At 37.2% G+C, this 27,298-nt stretch overlaps 2 protein-coding genes across 3 annotated transcripts in view; both read left to right on the top strand.

The window, feature by feature from the left end:
• The window catches only part of MDM2 (MDM2 proto-oncogene), a 114,308-nt gene that overhangs the window by 37,893 nt on the left and 49,117 nt on the right, over positions 1 to 27,298 (top strand). The window lies entirely within an intron of this gene.
• The window catches only part of NUP107 (nucleoporin 107), a 31,343-nt gene that overhangs the window by 264 nt on the left and 3,781 nt on the right, over positions 1 to 27,298 (top strand). The window contains exons 2-23 of one of the 2 annotated variants that reach the window (XM_069773692.1): positions 605 to 690; positions 2,409 to 2,498; positions 6,635 to 6,688; positions 6,811 to 6,947; positions 8,911 to 9,046; positions 9,582 to 9,685; positions 11,600 to 11,727; positions 12,040 to 12,088; positions 13,294 to 13,365; positions 13,855 to 13,943; positions 14,858 to 14,936; positions 15,896 to 16,009; positions 18,196 to 18,286; positions 19,445 to 19,521; positions 20,050 to 20,109; positions 21,511 to 21,656; positions 21,763 to 21,811; positions 22,955 to 23,024; positions 23,467 to 23,585; positions 25,210 to 25,248; positions 25,600 to 25,750; positions 26,788 to 26,894. In XM_069773692.1, coding sequence (XP_069629793.1) covers positions 605 to 690; positions 2,409 to 2,498; positions 6,635 to 6,688; positions 6,811 to 6,947; positions 8,911 to 9,046; positions 9,582 to 9,685; positions 11,600 to 11,727; positions 12,040 to 12,088; positions 13,294 to 13,365; positions 13,855 to 13,943; positions 14,858 to 14,936; positions 15,896 to 16,009; positions 18,196 to 18,286; positions 19,445 to 19,521; positions 20,050 to 20,109; positions 21,511 to 21,656; positions 21,763 to 21,811; positions 22,955 to 23,024; positions 23,467 to 23,585; positions 25,210 to 25,248; positions 25,600 to 25,750; positions 26,788 to 26,894 — 2,047 coding nt within the window. The remainder of the gene's footprint in view (positions 1 to 604; positions 691 to 2,408; positions 2,499 to 6,634; positions 6,689 to 6,810; positions 6,948 to 8,910; positions 9,047 to 9,581; positions 9,686 to 11,599; positions 11,728 to 12,039; positions 12,089 to 13,293; positions 13,366 to 13,854; positions 13,944 to 14,857; positions 14,937 to 15,895; positions 16,010 to 18,195; positions 18,287 to 19,444; positions 19,522 to 20,049; positions 20,110 to 21,510; positions 21,657 to 21,762; positions 21,812 to 22,954; positions 23,025 to 23,466; positions 23,586 to 25,209; positions 25,249 to 25,599; positions 25,751 to 26,787; positions 26,895 to 27,298) is intronic. The other variant, XM_069773693.1, reaches the window with a different exon arrangement.

Here is a 27,298-nt window from a genome sequence, read left to right as displayed (position 1 = left end):
TTTCTGAGGGGTATCGAAGGCTTTTTTGTCACCCGGGAGCTTCGAACCTGCTTGATTTCTTCTGGAATGTGTCGATACATTAAACTGAAGCTGTTAATTAGGCGGGAATCGTTGAGCCGGCCCTTGGCAGGGTGCTCTGCAGGCAGGCCTGGGTAGGCAGTCACGGCTGCGGCCCTCGCAGTCCACCGGCGGCTTCTCACTCGAGTTTTAGTGATTGGTACCCGGTTTTTAGCCCTTCTGCAAGATACGTGAACTTCCTCGATCTGTGGTGGTTTTGTGTATCCGAAGAAAAAAAACTCAAACGGTGACATCCTGTCATTCTTTCAATTTATTTTTTCAATTCGAAGTTGCATTTTGTGCGGTTGCATCTCTTACTAGGAGGAGGAACGAAGTGTGGGTTTTCAGACAAACCCATTTTCCTGAGCTGATGAGCAATACTGGACGTTCTGTAGAGGAAACTGGGTATCCATACGAGAATTAGAGGTGCCTTATGCTTTGTCTAAGCTTCCCAGTTGTGGAGTTACTTGAAGCAACAAAAAAACCCTTGTTGTATGTTCTGCTTGGGTTCACTTGCTTACTTTGTGTCTATGGTGTTGTTCTCTAGAAATGATTTTGGAGACGTGTTATCCCCCCGTGATGTAGAGATGGCCAGACCTGGATGGAAGCAAAGCTCTCAGAAAAGAGTTTCTAGTATCCTTTTTCTGTAAAGACTTTTAATCTTCTCTTTAATCATTGCTCACTACTTTCACAAGGTGTGTGTATTTTTACCAGTGCTTTGATTTTGAGCATGTTGAGAATAGTTTTTAAGTATACAGCAAGTTACTCTCTGATTCTTACCCATTTAAAGTGAAGAATGTATGAATGTAATGTGAAATTGTTATTTGTGAGGTATTCTGCGGTCAAAATTTTGCTATTGAACTGTCTCATTTTCCCTTTTTGTAGTTTTTTTTTCTTTTCTGTGTGGTATTTTCATGTATTAAGATGGAGAAAAATTCAAAAACAAAACTGATTGCAGTATCTAAAAACTAGTGGGGAAGGATATTAATGACTGACTGAAAGTGTGACTAGGAAATCTGGATGAGTTTCATTTAGAAAAATACTGCATTTTCAGCAACATAGTACATTACTTGGCCTTTACAGAAGAACTTAGGTGTGAGCCAAAAGATGCAATTCTTTGCCTTTACACAGACCAGTATTTCCTCTGAGTGGAATTTTCTCTGTCCCTTTCTTTTCCCCACATTGTAGTCTCAAACCACATCAAAGCTGTTGTAGTGGTGGCTGAGAACAGATTATTCAATAGACTTCAGGGAAAGTAAGAGATTGTTGAAATGCTTGCATAATCAGTTCTTGACTATATTTAGATGGATTATTTCGATTGTGGGTTAAATATGATTGCAGGGGTGTTGCACTGCCTATCTCCTGAACTTGTGCTGTCACGTTTGTGTAGCATGGTGTTTTACAGTTTTTCATGGGCTTACGAACTCAGGTTGACGTCAGCCCAGAGAACTATGAGAGCCATAGCTGACATCTCTGAGTTTTTTGACAAAATAAAGTTTTCTTCATTATATCTTAATTTTGTGGTTTTATGCTCTTCTGCATGTATTGTGTTATCAGAATATCGTGATTATTCAGTATATCTTAACCTCCCATCCCCAGTAATAGCAAGAGGAGCGCACAGACATAGATTTATATTTCCACAGAATTTTTTCCCCCACTTATTTACAATAAGAAAAAAATACCATGTAATTTGACAGTTAATATAATGGTAGTTTGCTGGTTATGACAGCAAAGGAATCCAGTACACTTCCTCGTCCTTCTGGTTTTTGCAAGCAGAATAAAATTAGTGAGATTGTCCCTAAGAATCATGACGTTCTTGGACACTGATACAACATAGGATACTGAAACTTTTACACAACTACTTCTTAGTAAGCCATACCTGGAGCAGCGAACCTAGTTGCTGACAGGAAAAGGCAAAGCAGAGCAACAGCCTAAAGTCATCAGCATCCTGAAACTGAGAGAACTGGTTTTTTAAATACATTTAGTCTCAGATTTTCTTGTTATGGTTTATGCAGCATAAAGCAGTTCCTCGTGGGGCAAAAGTACTCTCTTTGATCTGAGCAGTTATGAGAAGTGAGGAGTCCCAGACCTGCTGCGCTCAGGCTTCTGAACTTTACCTTGCAGTGTCTCTTTTTTTAGCCCACCAGCTTTTAAGCTTCTGGTGAAATGTTTTGTGATCTAACTCAGGCTCATGAACGGGACTTTCTGCTTTAATCTGAAAGACAAGATGTATAATCTTCGTAATAGTTGAGCTACAGCAAATTATTTTTCCTTTCCAAGTATTCACAATTGTTTTGAATAGAGCTGAAAGCGTGTTTAGGAGAATGTTTCTTAACTTGTTTGTTAATCAGTTCTTACATCCCTGGATGACACTATTGGAAACATGACACCCAGAGGACAGCTGATTTCCCGAACTCCTAGTTCATTGCTTCGCCAGCCAGGTAAGACTATTTTCTTTCTTTAATATTTAGTTAAAGGAATAATATGCTTGGACTTCAACACTTCATAACATTGAAAGACATGGATGTACTGTAGTGGGTCCAGTGAAGGGCCACAAAGTTGAGAAGAGCTGGGATTGTTTAGCCTGGGAAAGAGAAGGCTTGGGGAGGCAGGGGAGGGTCTTGTCAACGTGCATAAATACCTGATGGGAGGGAGTAAGAAGACAACCAGGCTCTTGGTGGCGTCCAGTGAAAAGACAAGAGGCAATAGGCACAACAGGATATACAGGGAATTCTGTTTAAACATAAGAAAACACTTTTTTACTGTAAGGGTGATTGAACGCTAGAGCTGGTTGCCCAGACGGTCTGTGGAGTCTCAGTCCTTGGAGATAATGAAAGCTGACTGGACAAGGTCCTGAACAACCTTTTCTAGTTGACACTGCTTTGGGTAGGGGGCTTGGAGCAGTTGATCTCCAGAGGTTCCTTCCAACCTCAACTACTTGTTGATTCTGAAGTTAAACGTGTTTATAAATAGGGAAGAAAACACCTAGTAGCAGTCAATATATATGTTCATATGTTACATATTTATGCTATGGCTGAATGCCAATGGATTTTTGCCTTTCCATTTTTAGAGGGTGTTTGAGCTTCATTTTCTTTGTTTGGCACAAGAGTATGTCCAGTATCATTTCAGTTTCTCTCAAGTACCATGTTGAAACTGATTCTTACTAGTCAGCAATCTAGTTTGTTGTGTTTCCTTCTTTTTCACAACCTTCTTTTGGTTTTGCAGTAGCTTTTAATTCTTTGAGATAGCGTGTGGTGTCTCTTCAAGTATTTTTCCATCCTTGTTTTTGTGGCAGTTTAGTTCTGTTGCTGACCTTTCTACCATGTGTGTTTATTGGCAAATGATTTCCCTCTCCACTAGCAGGAGAAGAAATTAGATGGCACACCTCACAGAAAGGCTGTGGAACCACACATGTTGGCTAGGGTCAGGTTGCCCTGAAACCTCCCAGTCTCAAACTCTGTGTTCTGCATCAGCTGACACATATTAGGAGTGTGTTGAGGGTTATTCCCAAACTGGCACTGGTGCAAAGATAGTTCCAGACAGACTGATTCTTCATGGTTTCTCGGGGTTCCTGGCAAGTTCTGTGTAGCCCGTGCTTGTTCTCATTTAGTGTAATATCTAGTGGCTTCTTCTTGGGTGGCCAGCAGTAAAGACAAATGCTGTTAGCATCAGCCTTCTTCTGGAGCACAAGCTATTTGTGTGTCAGCATTGGCAGCTCTCGCAGTGAAAGTGCAAGTTGTTCTTAGTGTTGACTTGACACTAAACATACCGTGAAAAGGTCTGTAATCCTTTAGAGCCTTCCTCACTAGCTGTGGGTGAAATAAAGAAACATGCCTATTCCTTACATTTCCATGTCATCACCAGGGCTTACCTCCCTTTTCCTTGTCACAGTCTCTTCCTGTAGTCTTTATTTTGTCATCATTCAGACATTTATATAAGGGGTTCCTATTTTTTTGTCATCATCTAGCCTGTGTGTTTTCCATCAAGCTCCAAGAGCATGGTTGCACCTTCTGCTGCTCCACATCCTCCTTTCAGGACTGCTTGGAGATGGGTGATGTGTTAGTTCTTTTAAAGAGAGGAGCATTGTATGTCATACTGTGATGGTCAGAGGGTACTTCAAAATCAAGTAACTCTTTTCCCACTTTTATCTTCAAATTAGAGCATGTGTATACCATCTTGACCATTGTCTGTCTTCAGCGAAGATCTTTATTTCAGTTAGTGTTTTGATCTGTCAGCTTGCCATGATTTTGTTGGTATGAAGTTTCTGTTTTGTCTATTTTCAGAAAGCTCAACAGTACAGAATTTCATAAGAGGTAGTGTACAGTTTGTTTTTGCAGCAGCTACCCCCAAACCATATAGGGAGTTGATGTCAGGTGAAAGTAGAGATCACAGATGGAAAATACTCTGATCAAGAAGGTTTAATGTTGAGCAGTTCTGTTCATTTGTATGGCCGGTCAGCACAGAGATGTAACATCAGGAGATGTTACTAGACAGCATATACTCTGTAAACCTGCCATCTGTTTTTTAACAGACTTCAGAAGGAGACTGTCTGGTTTCTGAATAATGATTCTCTCTGCAAACTTCCCTAAACGGCTGATGGTTGTTCATGTGTGTGCCTATGATCTGTGATAAACTTTCTTCAAACAGCACTTTGAGTGGACAGAGAGTCCTTCCAGAAGGTTTGCTATTTGCTGTTCCTGCACTATTTAATCCGAAGACTTCTGCGCTGCTTCGTTACAACTGCATTTCTCCTTGGCATCCTGGCTTTCATCTGTTTTACCTCTGGCACTGCATTGTACAGATTTTCTGAGAGTCACAAGTGTCATCAGCAACATACACTAGAGCTACTTCTCTTTCAAACTGTCTGAAGATTCTGCAACAAACAAAGCATCGGCATTTTCACTCCTGTTTCAGTTCCCGTTGTACATTCCCATTCCTACAGTGGGACATTTAAAGTGTTCTTATGAAGTGCATCCATTATCTCCTCTCCCAAGGACAAGGGGTTTTGCTTCCTTTGATGTCAGTTGCTCCTAATTGTGGCTTTGGGAGTATTAGAAACTGTATGTGAGGATTATTCAACATAGTTCTTTTCTGCCACCCTGTGAATTCTTAACCCTTGAGTCCATTGTGTCATATGGGTAGGGGGGGTTACAGCAGTTACTTTCTGGTACCATGGAGGAGAGAAGGATTATCCATTAACAATTTAAATGCTTTGATCTGCAACTTCAGAGTCAGACTGTTAATGCTAGTAGCCATAATTCTAGTTCAACAGGTTGAAAATTGATTTATCTCTTTGATTTTCAGTATGCCTGACTTTCATGTCTCAAGAGTTTAGGGAAAGTTCATTGGGAACAAAACCTTTGATTCTTCAGCTTTCTCGATCTGTGTGAAACTGATGCATGGAAAACTAAATCTACCTATTGATACAAAGCCTTCTAAGGTCCCTGTACCTGTTTGCAATGACCTTGCCCCCTTATAATTTGAGGGTGTCGGAGATCTGATGAGATATACTCTTGGCGACCTTCAGGACCAGGGAAATTCCAAGAAAGTTCTTTTTACCTCAGGCACTGGAAAAAAAAAAAAAAGTGCCACAGGCATTTGATTTTCTGCTTCCAAACTGGATGATCTGATAGAAACCCTGGACATGCTCTTTATTTTGTGGTTGTATATGCTGTTGTGGGCATCTTTGATGCCTCTGATTCCAGCAGTGCAAAAGGAAACATTAATGATCTCAATGCTGACTGACGCTGTCTTGTTATCAAGAACTGCTGTTGAGGGTTGTACAAGCACTTCTCTCTCCAAATTTTCTAACAAAATGTTGGGACTGTGTGTCATTCCCTCTTTACCACTGTTGACACAGCTCCTGATTTGGCTGTCACTGTCAATGTTTTTAGGTGGCTTCCCAGGCTGTTTGTGATTGATAAGGGGACCAAAGCAGCTACTGTCTCGATGCAAATTTTGTGGTCTTTGGACTGTATGAAGGTCTGTTGTGGTGGAGCTCCCTGTTGTCATAGGCTGTGGCATTTATCATCTTGCATAGCAGTGTCTCCATTTTTAACATGGGTCAGATATTCCTGGGAACACCAGCCGTTGCACTCATGTGCAGGATTATCTGGAGCAGATGTAGTGCTTGGTGGAGCAGACTTGTGGTTGCCTTTTGCTTTAAGGGTTTGGAGACCAATTTCCAAGGAAGAGTGACTTGAGATTTATTGCTATCTATGTTAATGGTGTGTATTTACCAGTGAACTCTAGTAACTGAAGGTGCGTCGCATGTTTGGTGCATATGTACACTCACGTTCAACCTGGCTTCAGACTTCTATCTGGAATGCTGCTGGACTTGAGGAGGAACTGAAATGACAGTAGATGGGCTTTGTCTTTGTGTTTATACATGCCCTACTTGAAAAACTAGGGCTTGAGTATGCTCCAGACTTGGTTAACAGGGTGTTTGTATAACTCCAGCGTAACTAGATATGTAGATTATTAAGTTCCATTATTGATAATTAACCTTATTTCTAAGTGTTGTTGGGCCTAAGACTTCTTTTTCTTTTATAATTGCCATTTGTGGCTTTGGTACAAGCCTTCTGGTGGAAGGAAAATGAAGATGGACAGGAGCAAGTTATTTCTCCATCAGGTTGGTTTGTCTGTTTCTTGTGTGACGGAGCAGGATTTCATAAATACTTCAATCTCCATTATAAGATTTCTTTTGGACCTCCTTGATAGAGCATAGTGGCCTTAAATACTTTTTCTTTTCAGAAAAGGCACGGTCTCTTTCAGCTACTGCACTAACTCGAAGCTCCATGAAGCCATCAGATGTGTCTGCCATCCTAGGAACAGGAGGGAAATCTCCTCTGATTCTACCAACTCCTGGACTTTTTGGCAATCTGTCAATGGTAAGATGGTTAGAGCACCTTCTTCTCTTCTTGCTTCTGTGAAACTTATAAGAAACTACAAGTTTACAGTGTTTCAGTGGTGTTTGCACCAAGGACAAACTGGGTGGTACAAGCTTGCGAGTACTACTGTTGCTGCTTGCTACTAGTATTATTTATTACTGTGGTGTTCTTTGAGATGATGTGGTGAGGAATAATGGGGGATTTTAAGGACTTGCTAAATACACCATATGTGTTAAGCTAGTCCTTATAACATCAACTTGTAACTACAAAAATCCTGACTTTGCTTGTTTACAAATTCTTCAAAGATAATTGTTCTATGTCAGCAAGTTAAACCTTCAGAATTTTTCTTATTTTAGCACTCTCCAGTATTAGGCTTCACTCGGATGTTAAAGTTTGGACTTCAAAGAACAAGCTCTTCTGATCACTTTTCAGATGATAATTATCTTCTACTGTAATGTCTTTGGAAAAACACTGATTAGAAAATTTATCAGTAGGGACATCTGAAGTATTTTATCTCTGTTTATTTTTAAATTAACTCAAAACAAGTTAAGATGTCTTTCTGTATGTGCATTTTAATTCATTCTCCCTTCTAGTTGTTTCTATAGTTTGTTACAGTCCATTTGTTTCTTTAAATTATCAGGTTCTGGGGCCTAGTTGACCAACATGTATACAGCTCTTAGCAGTGCCACTTTTCCTCTGATTCAGAGCCTCTTGTCATTCTGTAACTAGTGTTTTGTGAGTGGAGTACATTTTAGGTTAGCATTTAGTGCTCTGACTTGAATCCTGTTTAGATTAGCAGGGTGAAACTTGGGACTAGACAAAGGCTTTCACAGGAGGGTGATGGAAAAAGGACTTAAAATTATGTCTTGTGGAAATTTGTGGTAGATAAGAACACTTACCAGCCCTTTTTGCATTTCCCACAGAGACCCGAAATGATTTTACTGGAACTGAGTTTCTTGTTATTTTTACTCTGCAGTCAGAGTGCTTATAGCATTCTGTTCTGGTTGGCTAGAGGGCTCTAATGGCAGAGAGAGATCAGACAAGAGGAATACTGTGGTAGAAACTGGGGCATAAAAGGAAGAGTAACAGGTATATGTCCACAGGTTTTGAATATACTTAAGCGACTGCTACAGCAATGTCATCTGGTTCCCTGTTTGTACTTGTTTGGGTGGGACCATTTTAAGAGTGGAAAAAAGAATCAGCCAGTGGCACATCTCTAGGTCTTTGTATAGCATTAATTGCTGCTGAGAAAGCAATTGCTGTCATGGAAACAGCTACAGGAAGCTGTCCTCTCCGTGCAGTGAATGTACAGTCTATCTTCTCTTTTGGCCATTTTGCTGCTCTGATGTCAGATAAGTTATCAAATACCTACCCTGAAATACCCCCCACGAAGTATAGGTATGTCATTATTTCCCCCTTTAATATTCTGATACTTGTTATTATTTTAAACATATATTGCTTCATTTGATTAACTGGTTTTGAGCAGTTCACCAAGAAGGCTGAAAGACTGGTAAATGGTTCTGATTCAAATTTTAACTATTTTGCTTAACTTTTCACAGCTGCTTTATGACCTAGTCAATGTTATTCTGTCTTTTTACTTCAAACGACAAAATACTAAGTAAACATTTAGCATACTAGAAATGAAAGTTTAGAGTGATTTATTTGTTTTAAGATGAAAAGTGATACATGGTGTTTTAAAGTAAACGGTCTTATTAGATTAGCTTCTACCTGAGTATTTCCTGGGAAAAAAAAAGAGAATTTCCTTTTCCCAGATTAAAATTTATCTTTTCAGAGCTGTTTGTTAAAGGCATAGTTGCACCTTATCTAAAGGCAGTTATTTCATTATTAGTTTTTTAGGATTGCTCTGTTTATACCATTCATATAGAAGGAAGAAACTTGGAACTAGGCTTATAATAGTCTGTGATTGCTATTTATTTTCCTTATGTTCTTGTTTTGCTTTTAGTTGGATGAAACTAGCTGGACAATGGCACTCTCGCCTCAGCAGACAGGAAAGTTCGTAAATCTAGACATGTCCAATACGACAGAAGATGTCACTATGAGTGCTGTACTATTGCGTGAGGATGATCCTGGGGAAGCTGGTGAGACAATCTGAAATTTTCATAATAATTGACCACATTTTTTATTAGTGGGATATAAATACATATGTTCTTTTTTTTCTGTATTATTTTGCTGATATTCCTTTGTCAAAAACAGTCTAGTTTTAAAAGTTCAGAAAGTTAATCTCTTCCAGTTATGGGAGTTTTGAGACTTTGTGTCTTCTGTGGAACCTGATGGCACAAATGGGGTGCTCTGGTGACATGAGATGCCAGCTGGATTAGTTTTGTGGAGATACGCAAATGATTTTTTGTTAAAACTTTCACAGATGACAGGTTTACAGCAAAAGTTGTTTAAGTATTTGACTTACCTCGTAGCTTCTGTGTGTCTTAACTATCTTAGTTGATAAGTTCTTCTGACTTTATGGGATATAAATAGTTCATATCATCATTGTCTTCATTTAGATTTACAAAAGATGATATGCCTTGTTATCAGAAGGATTTTTTTTGTAGTCTGTTGCAGTTTTTTTACCAAATTGTGTCTGACTAATATGGCTGTTTCTTCTTAAATCTGTTCTAGCTACTATGAGCATGTACTCAGATTTTCTGCATTCCTTCTTGAAACATACATCAACTACCATTTTTGATCTTGTGGATGAGTATGAAAGTATTTGTAACAGTCAGGTAAGTAGTTTGCTTGGGGTTTTGTTCACTTTATTTTACAGTCCCTTCCCAAAGTAGTATTGCTGTTTTTCTTTAAGCTGAGAAGTCATAGCGCTTAACATAGACACTTTAAATCTTCCAGCTGGTTGCAGTCTTATGAGTCACTGAACACTAGCACTGAATAGCATCTCTCTTTCCTCATACACTACTTTGGCACAGGAATACCCATTGTGTAGCTTGCTGAATACTAAAAATGTCATCTGGCTGCCATTCCACTACAAGTGTCAAGTGACAATAAACATGAGCAGATGTATAGGTTTTTTTTTTGTTAATGATAATAAGCTGGATTAAAATGTTCTTATTTCTCTCGGGTATAAATAAATAAAATCATTGTATTATGATGCTTTAAGAGTTTTCTCCTACATTACTAACAATCTGGCAGTAGAGGGCTCAACATTAGCTTTAAAGTGTCTCTGCTTTTAGACATATTTTTTTTATTTGATTGGCTGTTGACCGACAGTTCAGGATCAGCAGGGATTGACAGTTTGAAAGGAAGAAACTATGATGCTTCTATCAATAAGTGTTGATCATAGAAGAGATAGGTAGGCAGGTAATTTTTTTAAAGAGACTTCATACCTCTGTCTGTTGTTAAGAAAGCGCATTCTTGGTAGAAGGTTGCTAGTCCTGTTTTGTGCAAACTTGTTGTTGGGGCTGGCTAAGTTGGAGAACGCTGAGATCTTCAATGACGTGTGTACCACAACTGTGTTCCCAAGTGGGAAGCAGACAAGAGAAGGAAAATAAATATGAACTTGATTATTTTGTGAGATGGTGGAACTTCTGAGCTTAAATGGAAAAGAAAGTCTCTTCCATTCCTCCTGTTAGAGTATGTGGATACCATCTACAACATCATGGAACATAGAGTGGTTGTTTTAAGCCATGTGGAATTGGGGGGAGTTGACTGCATGTTACCATACAAAAGCAGAGTGAAGGATGCTGCTCCAAAGATTGGCTTGGATGTTGCTGAGGGGGCTCGAGGTGGGGGTGGAGGGGCAGCCCTGAGCTCTCATGCTGCCTCTCCACTGTACCCTGAGATCAGCCCAGTGGCTCCTAGCAGCCATCAACTCTTTTCATATTTTCTGGAAGATGATAGAAGGGAAAGAAGATCATGTTCCCCTCTTGCATCGTGGTGGTACACATCATTCTTTTCTCCAAATCTGTTGCTCACCTCCCACTTGAAAACTGATGAAGATATTGATGCCTGACAAATTGGGTACTCCTAAAATGTAAGAGTTTGGGGCTGTTCTCAGAAGTAGGAGGAGCTCTGGAACTAGCTACTGATGGAGAAAACTTTATTGTCCAAATTTTCTTCATAATAAATAAAGGAAAAGATAATAGAATTTCTTTTTGGTGATACTGTAAATTATGTGGTAACCAACAGTTTGGGTTTCCTCATTTAACAGAGCTAGAAAGGAAAGGGTATCTTTCAGACACTGATAAAAGCATAAATGCTGTCACAAATACCAGTAGGGCTGACTTTATGACTTTGTTTGGTATTGATGTATATGGAAAAAAAGTTGGGGATTTTGGTGGTTTGTTTTTTGTGTGGTCTGGTTTTTTCAGTTTTTTTCTTCTCTCCTTCCCAGTCTTCTGGTGCTTTTTAATTGATCAACATAAGCTGTTTTTATCCTGCCTTTGTACAGTGCATTGCAAAACAAAGCTGCTCTCTTGGTTTATGGCCTCTAGGCTGTGTTAATATTATTTTTATTAATAATTAAGGGAATTTATGGTGTGGAGTATCATTTACCTATTTTGGAGAGATGGTAATCAAACTTAGTTGTTGAAAGCATTCAGGATAATGAAAAGATTGCTGTAATGGCTTAGGAAAAAAATACAACAATGGACAATATTAACTATGTATAAATTTATTTATCTCAGGTGAATATACTAGGGAAAATAGTTTATCGTGCAACTCCTGGACAGCAAAAGTTTTCAAAAACTGCCAGTGTGTTGTGGCTTCTCAAGCAGGAGATGGTAACTTGGAGACTGTTGTCCTCGCTTTATAGGTAATTCCTTTGAAATGCATGTTATGTTTTTACACTGACCTGACTTTGTTGGATATATTTTTAATGAGTTTATAAATACAGAGTGAGGCAATTAAGTTCCTATTGAACTAGGTGCTGATATATATGTCTATTTATTATCTATTTACAGAAATGAAAGTTGTAAACGGGCCTATTCTTATTACCTTTGCAACTTCTGGTATCTTTTTAAAAGAACATTTTTGTAATGGTATTTTTAAGGGCTTTCACTTACGCATTCTGCTGAATTTTCTCAGCTTTATTTTAATCATTAACGTTTTGCACTTTTCTTTCTAGAGATAGAATACAGTCTGCACTGGAAGATGAAACTGCATTTGATATCACAGTAAGCTTGGACTTCTGGGAGGTTTTTTTAAGCGATATAATAAGCTAAATACAAGCTAAGTGCTTGTATTTTATTTTTAGAATCTCAATATTGCAGCCACTCAAAATTCAAAGGTGAAGGAAGGAATGTGAACAAAAAATGAAACTGATTTTTATCAAGACAAATATTAAATTATTTCATATATTGTGAAAAGTTAATTTAAATATTCGATTCTGAAAAGAAAATGCTAGTGTAAAAAATATTATAAACTATACTTTGTTTTATTTCCTTAAGTATTGCACATACACTTGGAAAATCCACTAGAAATAACTATTTATTTCTTTTTAAAAGTTGCATCAGTAGCTGTAATGTTCCCATAGGTCAGAGATAATTTTGCTTTGCCTAAAAGAAGAACATGTGCTCTCAAGCTGTCTAGCCTTTGCAATCCTGATTCCAATTTATCTCAAGAGAAATCCAAATTTTTTAGCATTCTTCTTTCAGCTGTAGTCTTCTTGTCTATGTCAATATAGTGCTTCCAGCTGTTGCTGCCAGAATATGCTTAGGAAGGCAAAACAATAAGTGACTGTGCCTTTGTAAAATTTATGATCGCAGTTGCTTTTTTCTCCGTCATAAAATAGCTTCCTCTAGGATTCCCACTGCTAAGTTGTCACTATTAAATTAAACACTGTTGTGCCAAAAAACAGTCTCCTCCTACCTGTGTTTTTTAGGAAAATGCATCTTCTGTTCTCTTTTTGTTGCAAGTCTAATGAAAGCTAAATTAATGCAGGATAGCAGATAGAAGGATCAGGGTTCTGGGGTTAGGTTTTGGGGGTTTTGGAGGGTTTTTTCGCTTGTTCATGTTAAGTGTGTGTATGGTCTTGGAAAATGTCATCTTTTTTTATGTATACAGTAATAAATGGGATTTAGGATAATATGAGTGCAGTCAGTGGAATCAATGGATCTACTGTGTAGAATCTTTCTGTGGTCATACATCTGTGAATTATATTCTGAATCTCATTTTTACAGTTTTTAGTGTAACTGGATGTAAAAGATCATCCAAATAAAACAAATATATAGTGTCATCCATTTTTAAAAAAGGGGTAGGGGAGAGGTAGCATACTGAACTTGTAGAAAGTTTATGAGTTAGTATGTGTCCAATTTGGTATTTGTGGGTTTGTGACAAGTTTTCTTTTCCATGAAGTAATAATCAGCTTTTTCTTAAATAGGTTTTAACTGCTAGTGAAAAAACGAACGTAGACAACTTGTTTCAGAAAGATTCAGTTGTTCGACAAAGCCAGGTATGATGGAAAGTTTTTAAGATGAGAATGGAAAATAGATCAGTAGACACTTATATGTTTATAACACTAATGCTCTATGCACTTTTTAAAGCTGTTTCTGATACTTTTTTTTTATATTCACTAAAGTGTGTTGATCTTTGTATGCGTAAAAATAATGCTCTTTAGTTTCTAAAGATCAGAAATGTTTTTCAGGCTAGCTTGGAGAGGGTGGAAGGCTGAGAGCTATTCCCATTTGGCTCATCTGTTACTGTTGATGGTGATTAATAAACTATTAAATAGCACTGTAGTAACTGCAGCATCTGGTGAAAAATAGAGATCAAGTGCCTAAACAACCTTCATATTGGATACTTTCAAAATGGAATAGTCTTCAGGATGTGTACACCTTTGGTTACCATGTAGATAACGAGTACATCCAGAGATGAGAGGAGGGCAGTTAAAATATTATTTGTTACATGTTTGTTTTAAAAATGCAATTTAATTTTATTCCAGCTGGTGGTAGATTGGCTAGAGAGCATTGCCAAGGATGAAATTGGGGACTTTTCCGATAATATTGAGTTTTATGCAAAATCTGTGTATTGGTGAGTTCAGATTTCTTTGATTGTATACATGTTCCCATTGAGTGTAAGATTCACATGCACAGACACAGAATCACTCTTAAAAAAGAAGTGGATTTTTAAAAGTTGTTCAGTTCATTCACTTCTTTTTCTTTAAATTCTTAGATGTAAAAATTGAGATTTTGTACCCATCCACTGAAGTGTATCTTCTCAAAAGTCAGTTACTGCTTTTGGGAGGCGAGGATGGAAGGAAAACCATCAAAGCAACTTAATTTAATCTTAACCTGGATGCAGATTTGTTTTTTTCATAATAAGGCACAATAAGAGATGGTCACCTGCTGATCAGCCTATTATTTATGCTGGATAAAACCATTTTTATTATGTGTTTCTCAGGTGGTCACTTCTTTGTCTGGCTTTAATTTTGCCTGTTTAAGTTCTTGTCATCACTTTGTGTCACTGACCCTTCACCAGAAGCTGTTATTGTCATCTTTGTTATCAGTGGTGGGTTTTATGGCAGAAAAGACCAAAGACTACCTTTCATGCTAGATGTCTAGAATAAATCTGATTTTAATGGCCAGTGAATACAGGCTTTTGGAATCATGTGTTCATCCTAAGTTGAATTTCTGTCCTAGACTGACTTTATAGTGAATGCTAGTGGGAAGTTTTGCTCATGCAGAAATCAATTCATAGTTAAATACAGGAATGATTGAAATTATGGATGCTTTTGAAAGAAATCAAAGATACATGTATTGATTCTAATATTGTACTTCTTGTGAAATGTTCCATTTTCACAACAGTAACACAGTCCATTGATAAACCAAGCGTGTCTCTTCTGTAACCATATTCCATGTAAGAAAAAATATCTTTCAATATTTGTGTCTCATTAAAAGATGCTTGCTAAAAAAGCATTTTTCTGAAAAGCATTTCACTGCTTTCAGGGAGAACACACTACATACCCTGAAGCAGCGACAGTTAAGTACGTACATTGGAAGTTCTCGAGCTCTGGTCACAGAGTTGGTAAGTGTTATTTAAAAATAAGGTTTGGTTTCAAAATGGGTTAGAGAGAGCATATATGCTATTTTCACAGCCTTCCACCAGCTTTTAGATAGTTGTACTATCCAAAAGCAGTAGTACTATCTGAAAATTAGTACAGAAATTGTGAGGCAGGGCACCTCTGGAGTTCCTTTTGGGATATGTGGACTTCTGTTTTCTTTCAGCAGTCACTTCCATACCCCTACCCGCCATCACAGGTGTCTGTGGTCTAAAAAAGCCATTTAGTTTACATAGTACTTTTTATGTCTGAAACAAACTCATTTTCCTAACCAGAAAAGCTTATAAAACTGTTTGGAAGCCCTTGCAGGTCAGGGCATGCTGTCTTTATACAGTAACTAGTACAATGAAACCAAGTCCTGATGGGATTCCTTGAGAGCTACTATAGTAAAAGCTAATAGAAGAGAAGTTAAGGAGGGAAAGGACTGTCTGGTAGAAGGAGGTAATGAACTGTCTCAGTGACAGCAAAGCAGTCGTAGAAGATTAATTCAATTGGGCAGTGATCTGAGGTATTTATTGACTGACTTGAGAAAATCTGTTTGGATTAAATAGAAGCAAGTACAGCTGTTGTGAAAAGCCTTCTCAGTCAGAAGGTGGAGGAGGAGGAACAGTTTGGTAGGTAGAGAGGCAGAAGGGGAAAGGATGTCTGAAGGTGAGAAGAGCTGGAAGATGAGAAGTTTGGGGCAAAAAACAAGGTGGTGGAGTAAATAAATTGCAATGGCTCCTTCTGATAGGAACAGTGACAGAAGAGGAATAAAAGAAATGAGAGAGGAAAGACGGGGAAGTATCATGCTAGATATTACATGGGTTGTACAGATTGTTGTGCCAATGTGAAAAAGTGACTCCAAATTACAAAACAGCGCAGGAAATCATCGGAAGAGGCGTATAGGCATTGTGTGGATGGATGGTGACTTTTTCCCTTGCAGGATCCAGATGCTCCTATAAGACAGAAACTGCCACTTGATGATTTGGACCGAGAAGATGATGTGAGGTTATTGAAGTATCTCTTCACTCTCATCAGAGCAGGAATGACAGATGAGGTAAGCTGCAGAAAGTTATAGTATCTTCTTGGTTAACTAGTGTAAATTATTTACATCTTACTGTTAAGGCTAATGAAAAGCTGTATACTAAAATGTCTGTTTAAATTTGGCTTGTAGTGATTTAATTTTCAATTTATTATCAGTACTGACAGTGATAGACTGCTAAATTAGTATTTTAATAAAATCTTCCATTTAGTTAAGTAATTTTGGGTGTAGGATACATGTTATGGAAAAGATGATGTATCTTTGCTTTTTTTGGTTGCTTGACAGTGTTTTTTTACTGTAGTGGCTTGATACTAAACACTGCCAGAAAAACACACAGAATGTTTCAAAGAACTTCCTGACTGCATCTCTAATAATCAATGGATTATCATACAGGCTTCCTTCTAGATATATTAGAGTAGAACACACTTGCAATTTTAACTAGACAGAGAGGTTTGATGTATGCTTTTCTTAGAAATAGCATTAAATTAAGCAAACTTTACTTGCTCTACTCCTCTAATGTTCCCTTGGGTATATGATCTGAGTGGAATTGAGGAAGAGAGTCAGGCCTATTTTTATCACCTTGTTGTACAAACAGTTGCAATGACACATTTGGAGGTGTGTCCCAGGACTGAGAACTGGGGGCCAGTGCACAAGATCCATAGGCTAATACCACCATCAGAAGAAACGTGGTTATTTACAGTGGTTACTTTCTTAGTTAAAACAATTTTTTCTTGCTTGCTTTCTACCTTTTGTTTTCTTACCTTTGTTGTTTGGCAGGGTCTTCTTCAGCAGTGAAAACTCTGATAGACTTTATCTGAGTATTCTAGAAAGCACGTTATTATCCCCCATTAACTCTTCCACTTTAAGTGTCCTTGTTCCACCACCTTGGAGAATATATGACATGTATACTTTGCATTAATCCTTAGCTGAGTAACATCCAGGCAGTTTCGGTCCTAAAGCTGTTCTAAACAACGATTCCCAGTTGTGAAGTGACTTTCATGATTTAATCATGTAAATACTTGTATTGTGGTGTTGTCTAAAGGCCTCAGCTGGAAACCGATTCCCTTACACTAGGCTTTATGTATGTATAATGACATTTGAGTAATGAGAGGAAAAAAGGGACTTGAGATTCTTGTGCCCAAGACCTTAGACTTAGGAATATGGTTACTTGCTAGTATTCTGTTCCAATATGGTGCACGTCCATTAATTTTCTGATAGTATAGGCAAATGAGCATGTTGCTGCAGGGCAATATGAATATAAATTTGCAGCACCAGTTGTTCTGCAGTCACTGCTATGATGTCCCTGCTGTCTGATAAGCATGCAGTGGGTTATTCACTACTGAAAGAGCAACTTAAAATACTTCCAAGTTTACTCTGAATTAAGAACGAACCTCTGTTTATTTACCTATTACAATAGGTAATACCCAGCAGGTAAGCTAGAACAACTTGCTTGTATCTTCTTTAAATTTACTGTTTGTCACCATTCCCAAAATGGCTGACTGTCTGCAGCCTTCCAGTATGAAAAGAACAGAATTTGGCTAAACAAACGAAGACTGCGTATTGCAATTTCTCTCACTGTTCATACTGTTTTCTCAGTCCTGGAACAGTACCAGTGAGACTAGATAATCTGTAGCTGACTTTTTTTTTTTTCCAGGGGTGAAGGATTGGAAGAATTGTGGGGAAGCTTTGTTTTGTACAGTTTCTGTTCTACTTTCCATGCTATTCAAAATAGCTTTGACTTAAACCTGCTTGTGCTAGTGCATAGACTATTGAATACCATTATGGGAAAGGTGGGATTGCTATTTTTAGAAGTGCATGAGAGGTTTGGAAAGCTAAGTTAACTGGAATAGTAGATGACTGTGTGAAGAGATGGATTATACATCTAAGCAACAAGACGACACCTTAAACTAAACTTACCAGAAGGATGTGTAACAGCTGTTTGAGCTAGCAAAGATGAGACTAGCATATTTCTCACATTGCTATAAATACCAACTGTGTTTAGTGTAAAAAAAACAGTGATGACATTTTATTCACTTTGAAATCTTTCAGTTGTTTTGACTTTAGGATTCTCTATCCTTATTTTTTGCATAGTAGAATCTCTAAACAAATTAACTATTTTAATAAAGTGCAAATTTTTAAAGGAGAAGCTGGTGGTTTTCCTACCTTGAAGTCTGTTGCTGAGCAAATCCATTATTTTTCAGGCACAGCGCTTATGCAAACGATGTGGTCAGGCCTGGAGAGCTGCAACTTTGGAAGGATGGAAATTGTACCATGATCCTAACATAAATGGAGGTATCTACTTCAAAGTGCATTTGAGACAGATGTAAAAATAGGGCAGAGGGCTTTCTCTTAATATCTGTCTGTGGCAAAGAGAAATAGCTCTTTCTTTTTACCTTAAGAACCCTTTTTGTATCTGAAATGTTTTATCATGTCTGTTGAACGTGTAAACATATAAAAACGAATATTTTAGTTGAAGGTATGAATTCACTGAATCCACTTAACATGCTAAAGTCACTTTCTTTCTGAAAATCAAGCATAATCACTAGGAAATAGATGTCTCAGAGTTCCAGACAGATCTTCTCCACCTCCATATAATATTTCAGTCTGTATTTTCTCAATATCTGAATTGTGCCACCTAGCAAACATTTTGTTGCTTGCAGGCTCCAAAGTTGGACTCTATATCCAGCTTCAGAAAGGTATAGTAGGACTAGAGTTCAGCAAATGTAAATGCAGGAAAAAGAGGTGCTTTTTAAAATATTTGAAAGTTGTTAAATTACCTTTCTCCTTGGTTCTGAGGTTCCTTGCACATGGTCCTATTTATAACACAATACCTTCCTTCTCTTTATGCTCAGGACATGCAGGATTTAGCAAAGAATTTAAGAACGTGTCTAAGCATTGTACATAGCCAGGTCTGGAAGGCATATTGCTTTCCTACTTTTCAAATCCTGATACCTGTTACTTTTATCTGCATGCTTCACCAGTGTCCTAGCCTTGTTTTGAGCGTACCTACCTAGCCTGCTGTTATGTGGGTTTTCATTTAATGATGCATACCCTTATGCAGATGCATGCAGAATAGCAGCACTGAAGCAGTGACGTTTTTTAGAAGTTTGTATTCCTTAAGATATAAAAATTCCTTTTCTCCTTAATTTTGTGTTTTCCGAATGTAAACATTATAGATATGTTGTGGTCAAAAACATTATTTTCTTCAAAGCTAGTTAGCAGCTAAGCTTTCAAAATCCTGTAACTTTAAGATGTGCATTTACCAAGCTTCCTGGAAAAGCCACCTTGTGGTCCAGTCGAAAGCAGCAAAATGCTTTGGGAAGAGTTCCAAAGGGATTGAAATTGGGTTAATAACAGAAAATAGGCTTTACCTTGTTACTGGTTTCTCTTTTTTTAATAGCACCTTCCTCTCCACCCCCCCCCTTTTTTTTAATTATCCTTTGCATGTAGGGAAGGAGCTGGAGCCTGTTCAAGGGAATCCATACAGGTGCATTTGGAAAATAAGTTGTTGGCGTATGGCTGAAGAGGTAAGACAATGCTGATTTGCTTGATATTAATATATAAATTGGAACTTTTCTGAACTCTGTAATATGATTTTAAGTAAAACTAACTCCTCTGTGTTTGCTGCTTATAAGTTTGGCAATTAATGTTTGTAAGAGGACTTCTGAAACAACGTATTTATGTCTTGTAGTGAAAAATTACATAATCAGCATCAATTTTTCAGGCTTAGGAAATGTCTGACTTTTTTATTTGGTTGAAAGTGAAACTGCTGACACTGACTTTCATCTTGACTTAATTGAATGGGAAAATAAAAATGCTGCTTTCTTTCCAGGTCAATATAAATTTTTAACATAAGTTACAAGGGGATGCTAGTGAAGGGGAGGTCACTTGCTATTCTTATTTTGGCTCCTGATGTGTCCTGTGATTTTCCAGCTTTTCTTGGAAACTGTTAGATGGAACATTTTGTAATGGATTAATCTCTAATAAAATGTAAAGTGAGTAGAAAACTTATATGCTTTGTAATTGAAAGTTATATTTTCTACTGTTTATTTTAGGAGCAGTTTAATAGATATGAGAGAGCAATCTATGCAGCACTGAGTGGAAACCTCAAACAGGTATGTCAGGCCTCATAGTTAAGTGGTGTTTGGTAGTTGTACATTTTGTTTCTCATATGTGACAGTGATATCAGAAATACTGCAATTACTGGTTATTGTACTTCTAAAGATCTAGTAAACAGGACAATAACAAACATTGCTGCTTTAGTAGACATGTTCTTTGTAGGATTGACATGCCTTAATTAAATATACGTTAGACTCTTCTTAGTATTATTCCTGCTGACTTTCAGTACAAACAGTTCTAATGTTGTTTTAGTTCCTTTCTAGTTCAGTATTATTTAAGAGCTTATATAGTCACTTCCCTGCTCATGCACAGTATACTTACAGATGAGTTGGTGTATCCAAAGATTATTCTGTACCTGAATTCCATTATCAATAGGTTTTATACTCTGTATGATGCTCACTTTTTAGTTTTCTCTTTTTATTAGTTTTAATCCTTCAGATGTTTTTGTGCTCTCCCACTCCTCTAACTACTGATTTTTAATTTTTTTTTTTATTTTTAAGAACAATGAGGAACGTTGCAGACTATCATAAAAGTTTCCTTGCTGTTATAGTAATCCGTGGTAAGCTCCTACTTGAGGAGCTTGATTTCCGTCCACCCCCCCCGCAATCTTGGTATGATGTAGTAGAAATAAAGATAATTCAGAAAATAAAAAGAGGGGGAATAGGGAATGTTTTCAGGTTTTATTCATTGAAGTTTAAAATTAGCTCTTTTACAGGAAAAAAGGCATTGTAAAATTATACAGACTTACAGAACAGAAGATGCTTACCTTCCTGTGACAGAGCAGAGAGACATTTAATGAAATTAAATTTCAGTAATTTCAGTAAAATTCAGTAATTTTAAAATTACTGTAAGAGAGAAGTGTTTCATGAAATGCAGTGGTTTTTCTGGAACTTGTCCTAGGGTTTCAATGCTGAAAGAGCCTAGCAAGATTCAGAGAAGAACTGGATATAAAATTCTCTATATCACCACAGCAGCAGTACTCCCTTCCTCCTACCTTTCACAGCTCACTACTGCTCTGAGACTTGTACAGCCATGACATAAACCAGTAAGGCGAAGTGATCCTTCTGAAAAGTGATCAGGCAGAAAAGTGGATAGTCTTCATCTGGATTGGTTTTCTGAGGTGGTACACAAGAGGCGGAATGGTGTTGGAGTGGTGCTGCCTCTGGAAGGAGGATAGGACTATTTCTGTTGACTACCTTTGATATAGAATAATCAAGGAACTAGAGCTTTATTCAGTGGAAGGACTTTTTGTATCCTGCTTTGATGAAGGAAAGGCTGCTGTGGTTATTAGTCTGCTTTGGTGCCCAGAAATCTGATCCTAAATTACAGTTGCTCTGTTTGGATTCTGATAGTTCTCCATCTCTTGATAATTTTTGCTCTGTTTTTTTAATATGTAGCTTCTTCCAGTTTGCGATACCTGGGAGGATACTGTTTGGGCATATTTCAGAGTCATGGTGGACACTCTTGTTGAGCAGGAAATACGAACCTCAGTAATAACTGCAGAGGAGATGGAAGAGCTCCCTAGAGATTATTTAGAAACAAAGTAAGTTTTAAGTAAAATTATGCTCCTACACTCAACAAAGGATCCTGTATGATCTGTTTGGAATATTCAAGGTAATGTTTTTTGCCTTTTCTCTCCTACTTTGAAGCTGGACTTCAGAAAAAGTTTTTGAAGAACTTCAGGCAACAGACAAAAAGGTACATGTTAACTACAGTCTTTCTTCTCACTGTTTACTGTTTTTTACTATTCCCTAGGTTCTGCTTTTACTACACTATTTAACGAAATGGTCAAATTGCACAGTGACTGATTTATTCTAGGTTTTCTACCTCTGTAATGTGTAATTTCTCAATTCAAATAGATTTTTCTATATGCTGCCACCTTTTAATGATGAAAAAAGATACAGGTTTTGTCTTGCCTCATGTCTGCCAAACTAGCGGGGTGTGCTAAAGAAACAGCTGACTGTCAAGTGTTGTCAGACATACAAAGCAGACAGAGTAAATCAAATATTTAATGCTTTGATAAAATGTGCAAAGATAGATTACATACTGTTTCTTTGTAGGAGGTTTCAGTTTTCTTTATAGGAGGTTTGTGTGCATATTTCAAAACAGGCCTTTCAAAATCTAAAGGCATATTTGCTTAACCTGTGTTTTTTTGTTACTTTCAACACCCAGGGTGCTTAATTAATTTAAGATGGAGTATATAACTTATATGTTAATTTTTGTAAACATTAAATTGAAACTGCACTTACTGTTATTTGATGAAATAGACATATAGCATTTATCATATTGCTAAGACAAAGACATGTTGAAAGACAGCTTACAGATTGATGCAGTCAGGCACAGATACACCCAGCTGCCTTTGCCTTTCTAGTGCAGTCCTCACCATATAGCAACTTTACAGGTGCATTTGAATTGCGTTTCATGCATTTAATTCCTCTACCGGAAAAAAAAATCTCCTCCCCAAGTAAGGTCGTAAGCCTTTTCTTTAAGGATTTATACACATTGTTGTTTCTTCTGTGACTTTGTAGAATCTATTCTCTGGAACATTGTTATTTGTTCTCCTCTTCAGAGCAAAAAGCCCTTAGTCTTGGGTCTCTTCCATGAAAGTATTAACTCCACAGATCTATATTCTGGTTCTTTCTTTCAGTTTGTCGATATTCTTGTAATTTGACATTGAGCTAGCAAGTGCCTTTTCTCCTGCTCTTTATGCAGAATACCCTTTGAAATAGGATAGCTTTTTTCCCTAAGGAGGAACCTTTGCTTTATTTATAAGTTTGCTTTCTTTATACATTATGCTATAAGATTTTATTCAAAGTTTGAACTTTCTTTTTCTTTCCCCAGAGGGTTATAGAGGAGAATCAAGAACACTATCATGTGATTCAGAAATTCATTATACTGGGAGATGTGGATGGTGAGCTTTTCTCTGAGTAATTTTTAAATGTCAACTGACTGCATTATTTCTAGTGACCTTTCCAGAAACTTATGTGTGAATGGATTTTAGAGGCACACAGTAGGCAAGCTCCACCTAAAACCTAAGCTGCTTCTTTAATCAAGAACTGTAGGGACTTTCTGCAGTTTGACATACAAGGTAGTTTTCAAAGAAGTCATGAAATCGTGTAAATGTGTCAGAATATATGTAAGACTGTTGCTGTAACTTTTCTGAGAAATGACAAAATACATATGGCAGATATTTCAGCGAAACTGCTAAATGTTTCCAAAACTGTTGCTGCTCTGTTTTGTTTGTCTTTTGAGGCTATATTACATTTGTTGAATAAATGAATAATTTTGAAATATTTCTGAGGTGTTTTTTCCCCGTGATATGGCTAATATCAACTTTTCCTTGGTGGCTCTAGGTTTGATGGAAGAATTCAGCAGATGGCTTTCCAAAGACAGAAGTGTGCTCCCAGGACACCTCCTTCGTTTCATGACACATCTTATTCTGTTTTTCCGCACTTTGGGTCTGCAGACTAAGGTAAGTTCACTTGTAGTTGAATTGTTGTCATAGCAATAGCTAGTCTTTGAAGTAGAAAGGCTTGTGTGTAAATATATAAACTACATACAATGACGGTAAATTGCTACCAGGCTGATGAGGAGCTGCATGCTTAAATAGTATATTTGTTGATCTTGGAGCCTAAGTACAACAGTCAAAATTAGAAACGAGCATCCTCCTCCCCTCCAGTTCAGCTTGAAAATTATTTTTTGAGGATGGTGGATCCTACTTATAAGCCCTTTATTGAGAAGGACCTGACTCAAACGTCAATGTTAGGATTATTCATAGCAGCCAAGATGCTTTGAATATGAACCGATCTTATACAGAGTCCTTGGAATTGTACCTATTGCTCTAAGCTCATAAATGTTTTTGCTTGAGGTAATTGGTACTAGCTGAAACTTTCATATTTTCTCAAAATATATACTAAGTATAGCTACCTAGCCTATTTATGCTAAATATGCAGATGGGTCACACAGCTGTAATTACTCTTTTCTGAGGCAATCACAAGTAATTAGAAGGTCTCCTTTTCTACTATTTTAAAATTTAGAAGCACTTATGTATCAAATATGTTTCTGAATGTAACCTATTTTGGCAAAAGACAAATGTGTGTTTTCATTAGATGATTTAAATACAGCTCTGAGTTATGTTTTTTCATGCCTCTAATCATTGCTTCATTCCCTTGTTAAAATTTATTTTGAAGGCAGTTAAGATTTAGCTAATTAAGAGGAACGTGTGTGTGTGTGTGTGTGTATACATACACATTTTTTAGCCAGACTCAAAATTTGCTAGAGTAGGTCTTTAAGCTAAAGTATGGTAAGACTCTAGTCATTAGCATACGTTTAACAGAGGAGACAAAGAAGGTGCAATTTCCTACATAAATTCCATTGTAGGATTGCAAGCAACTGTTGATTACTGCCTCTACAATTTTGGAGTAGGTGAATTTACTGGAAGATTACTCGATCAACCCTCAGTAGACCTCAGAGGGAAGAGGCAGTTGTGCAAGCTTTTATGATGTTCCTTATTTGATGTTTGAGTACAATTCATAGATGAAGATCTCTAATTTCATTTACACATACAAAACTAAAATGATAGTTCTTCACAGTAACAAACACTTGAGTCGTAGCTAAAGCAGTCTCAGGTGCTTTGGTTGTTTAGTGTAGGCTATTACAGATGAGCCAGGTGATATTTATTACCTGTACAGAAGAAGATTAGAACTTTCTATAATACAACAGTGCGTGTAGCATACTGCAATAGTCATCTGTTCACCTGACATTTTATTTATTAATTTAAAAAAAAAGGTAAAATGGAAATATTTGAAAAAAAATTTAAAAGTAACTTTGCAGTTAGACCAAAAACTGTATTATCCAGTTGCTGAAAAAGAAAATCCTTGGAACACTAAATCTTTGAATCAGAAGACTTATTTTTTTAATCGCTCTCCAAGAGGAACAGTTCTTCCAGCTGAGCCTGTTTGAATGTGTAAATTAACTGAAGCAAGGATAAGCAAATAACCTTGTGTCTGTGTAATAGTGATACCCTGTAAAGTATCTTTTTTTTCTTGTGCCACATTATCTGATTTAAAACTGAATTTTTATTTGTTTGCAATAAGGAGGAAGTTTCTGTTGAAGTCCTAAAGACCTACATTCAGGTAAGCTTTCAAAAATATAGTTTGCTTTCTCTAGTGTAATTTAAACATAAAGGGGGAAGAAAAGAAGACTTAAGGTTACAGGATGGAAAGAGCTGTGACGCAGTTAATGGTCTCTTGAGAAGAGATACATGGAAGCTTGCCTAATATGCAGAGTTTCTGTCAGCAGTGCTTGAATAAGAGACAGTTTTATTGATCCTTGTTTAGGAGCTGAGAAGTGGAATCTTCCTCTGTCAGAAGAAAATAATCAGAAATCTCTTACACATTGATGTTTTTACATAAAACATGTTTTTACATGTGTTTACACAGAGGAATATAGTATGTTTTTCTAAATATTTGCTTCTTATTCTGCAGCGGATGGTATCTGAGAAGCACACAGATTTAATAGCATTTTATGTTAGCCACTTGCCCCCAGAGCTAGCTGTTGCTCAGTATGCTTTATTTCTTGAAGATGTTATTGAAAGTGATCAACGCCACCACTGCCTTGAATTAGCAAAAGATGCAGGTGAGATATACTGATATTCCAGTTACCATTTTATATGCTGGATTATTTTGTGTTTCAGTAGCTTTTAATAAGACCTAGCTATGAAGATGATAATGTTTCCTTCCTGTGTCTCTTCATTTTTCAATTAAATAAAATTAATTTGCTGATCACTTCTTCAAGTAGCTATATTGTGGTTTTTAACTAACCTGGAATCGCAATTCTTTCTCTGAATTAAACTAAATATCACTTTTGCTTCTGGATTATGTCCAAACACAGCAGGAAGTAAATGCCAGCTGCCTGCCTCAAGCTGAAGCTCTGAAGCTTGACATGATCATATTATTTCAGAAAACAAATTATAAAAATACAAACCTGTTTGGGGATTTAGGAAGGTTATGAGTATCTTGATTTTTTTGGTCCTATTTATAGTGCTCTTTCTTAGCCACGGTGGGTTGCTTGCATTAATCGTAAGCTTGCTTCCAGGCCCACACATCAAACTAAAAGGGACTACAGTGAAGCAGCACACTGTCCATTGTTTGACAATGCCTCTGTGCCACTCAAAATTCACAAAGAGATAGATTTACTGCAGACTTCAGTGTCTGACTTTTCTTCGATCATTTTTTAGTTGTTTTCTTTTAAAAACTTGGCTAAGGTTTCAAAAAAAAAACCCCATCCTGCTTCAGCATCTGTAAAAGAACTATTCTGAGCTTTTCCTGGTACATTCCTGTCAAATCATAGTCTTGCCATCAGATTTGTAGGAATCAGTGGTCTTAGCAAATACATCTATATGCTGGTCCCCAGCACAGACTGAAAAACTTGTTAGTTGTCTTATTCTTTTTCCCATGTCTGGTGTTCTCTGTTATCTCAAATATCATTCTTCTAAAATACCTGCAATAAATTACGTATCTCAAAAGCTTATAATTTAGTCCGACAATGTGAGTGTGAACAGACTGATGAGAGTTACTGATAGTAAGGAATAAGATCAACAATTGGAGTCTGAAATTCATTTTGTGGCAAGTTTGAATTCATGATCGCTCTTACATAGTTCTCTTTTAACCCAGGTCTGGATGTTGCAACCATAACAAAAACTGTTGTTGAAAACATCCGCAAGAAGGATGCTGGTGAATTCAGTCACCATGACCATATGTTAGATATGGGCACAACAGAGGTAAGTGTACTTCGTAGGGCAGGTATTCCAGTTTGCAATCAACTACAGAGTCTTTTACTGTATATGATCCATATTTCTCTTTCAACAATGGTGGAAATTGCCTTGAAAAATCCTGTGAGGGAAGTGTACTTTCCATGTGACCAAGTGAGGAGCTGAATTGCACGAATTCATAACTCTGTTTCTACATCTCCTTCATATTCTGGGCTGTGGTGTATGTTGCTCAGCAGCATGTCTGTATGCAAACAGTAAGTGGAGATAAAGCCCATGAAATTACTATACCAAAATCTGTTGTAGCTGAGAGCAGGGTATTATTGTAGCTTCTAAGAATTATGAGGATTAATACTCTGGATCTCAGATGTACCTTATCACATGCTCAAGTGACGTATTCTAGCTATGACAGATTG

Source organism: Haliaeetus albicilla, chromosome 28, assembly GCF_947461875.1.
Source record: "Haliaeetus albicilla chromosome 28, bHalAlb1.1, whole genome shotgun sequence".
Taxonomy (NCBI): Eukaryota; Metazoa; Chordata; class Aves; order Accipitriformes; family Accipitridae; genus Haliaeetus; species Haliaeetus albicilla.
This window is presented reverse-complemented; position numbering and strand designations above follow the sequence as displayed.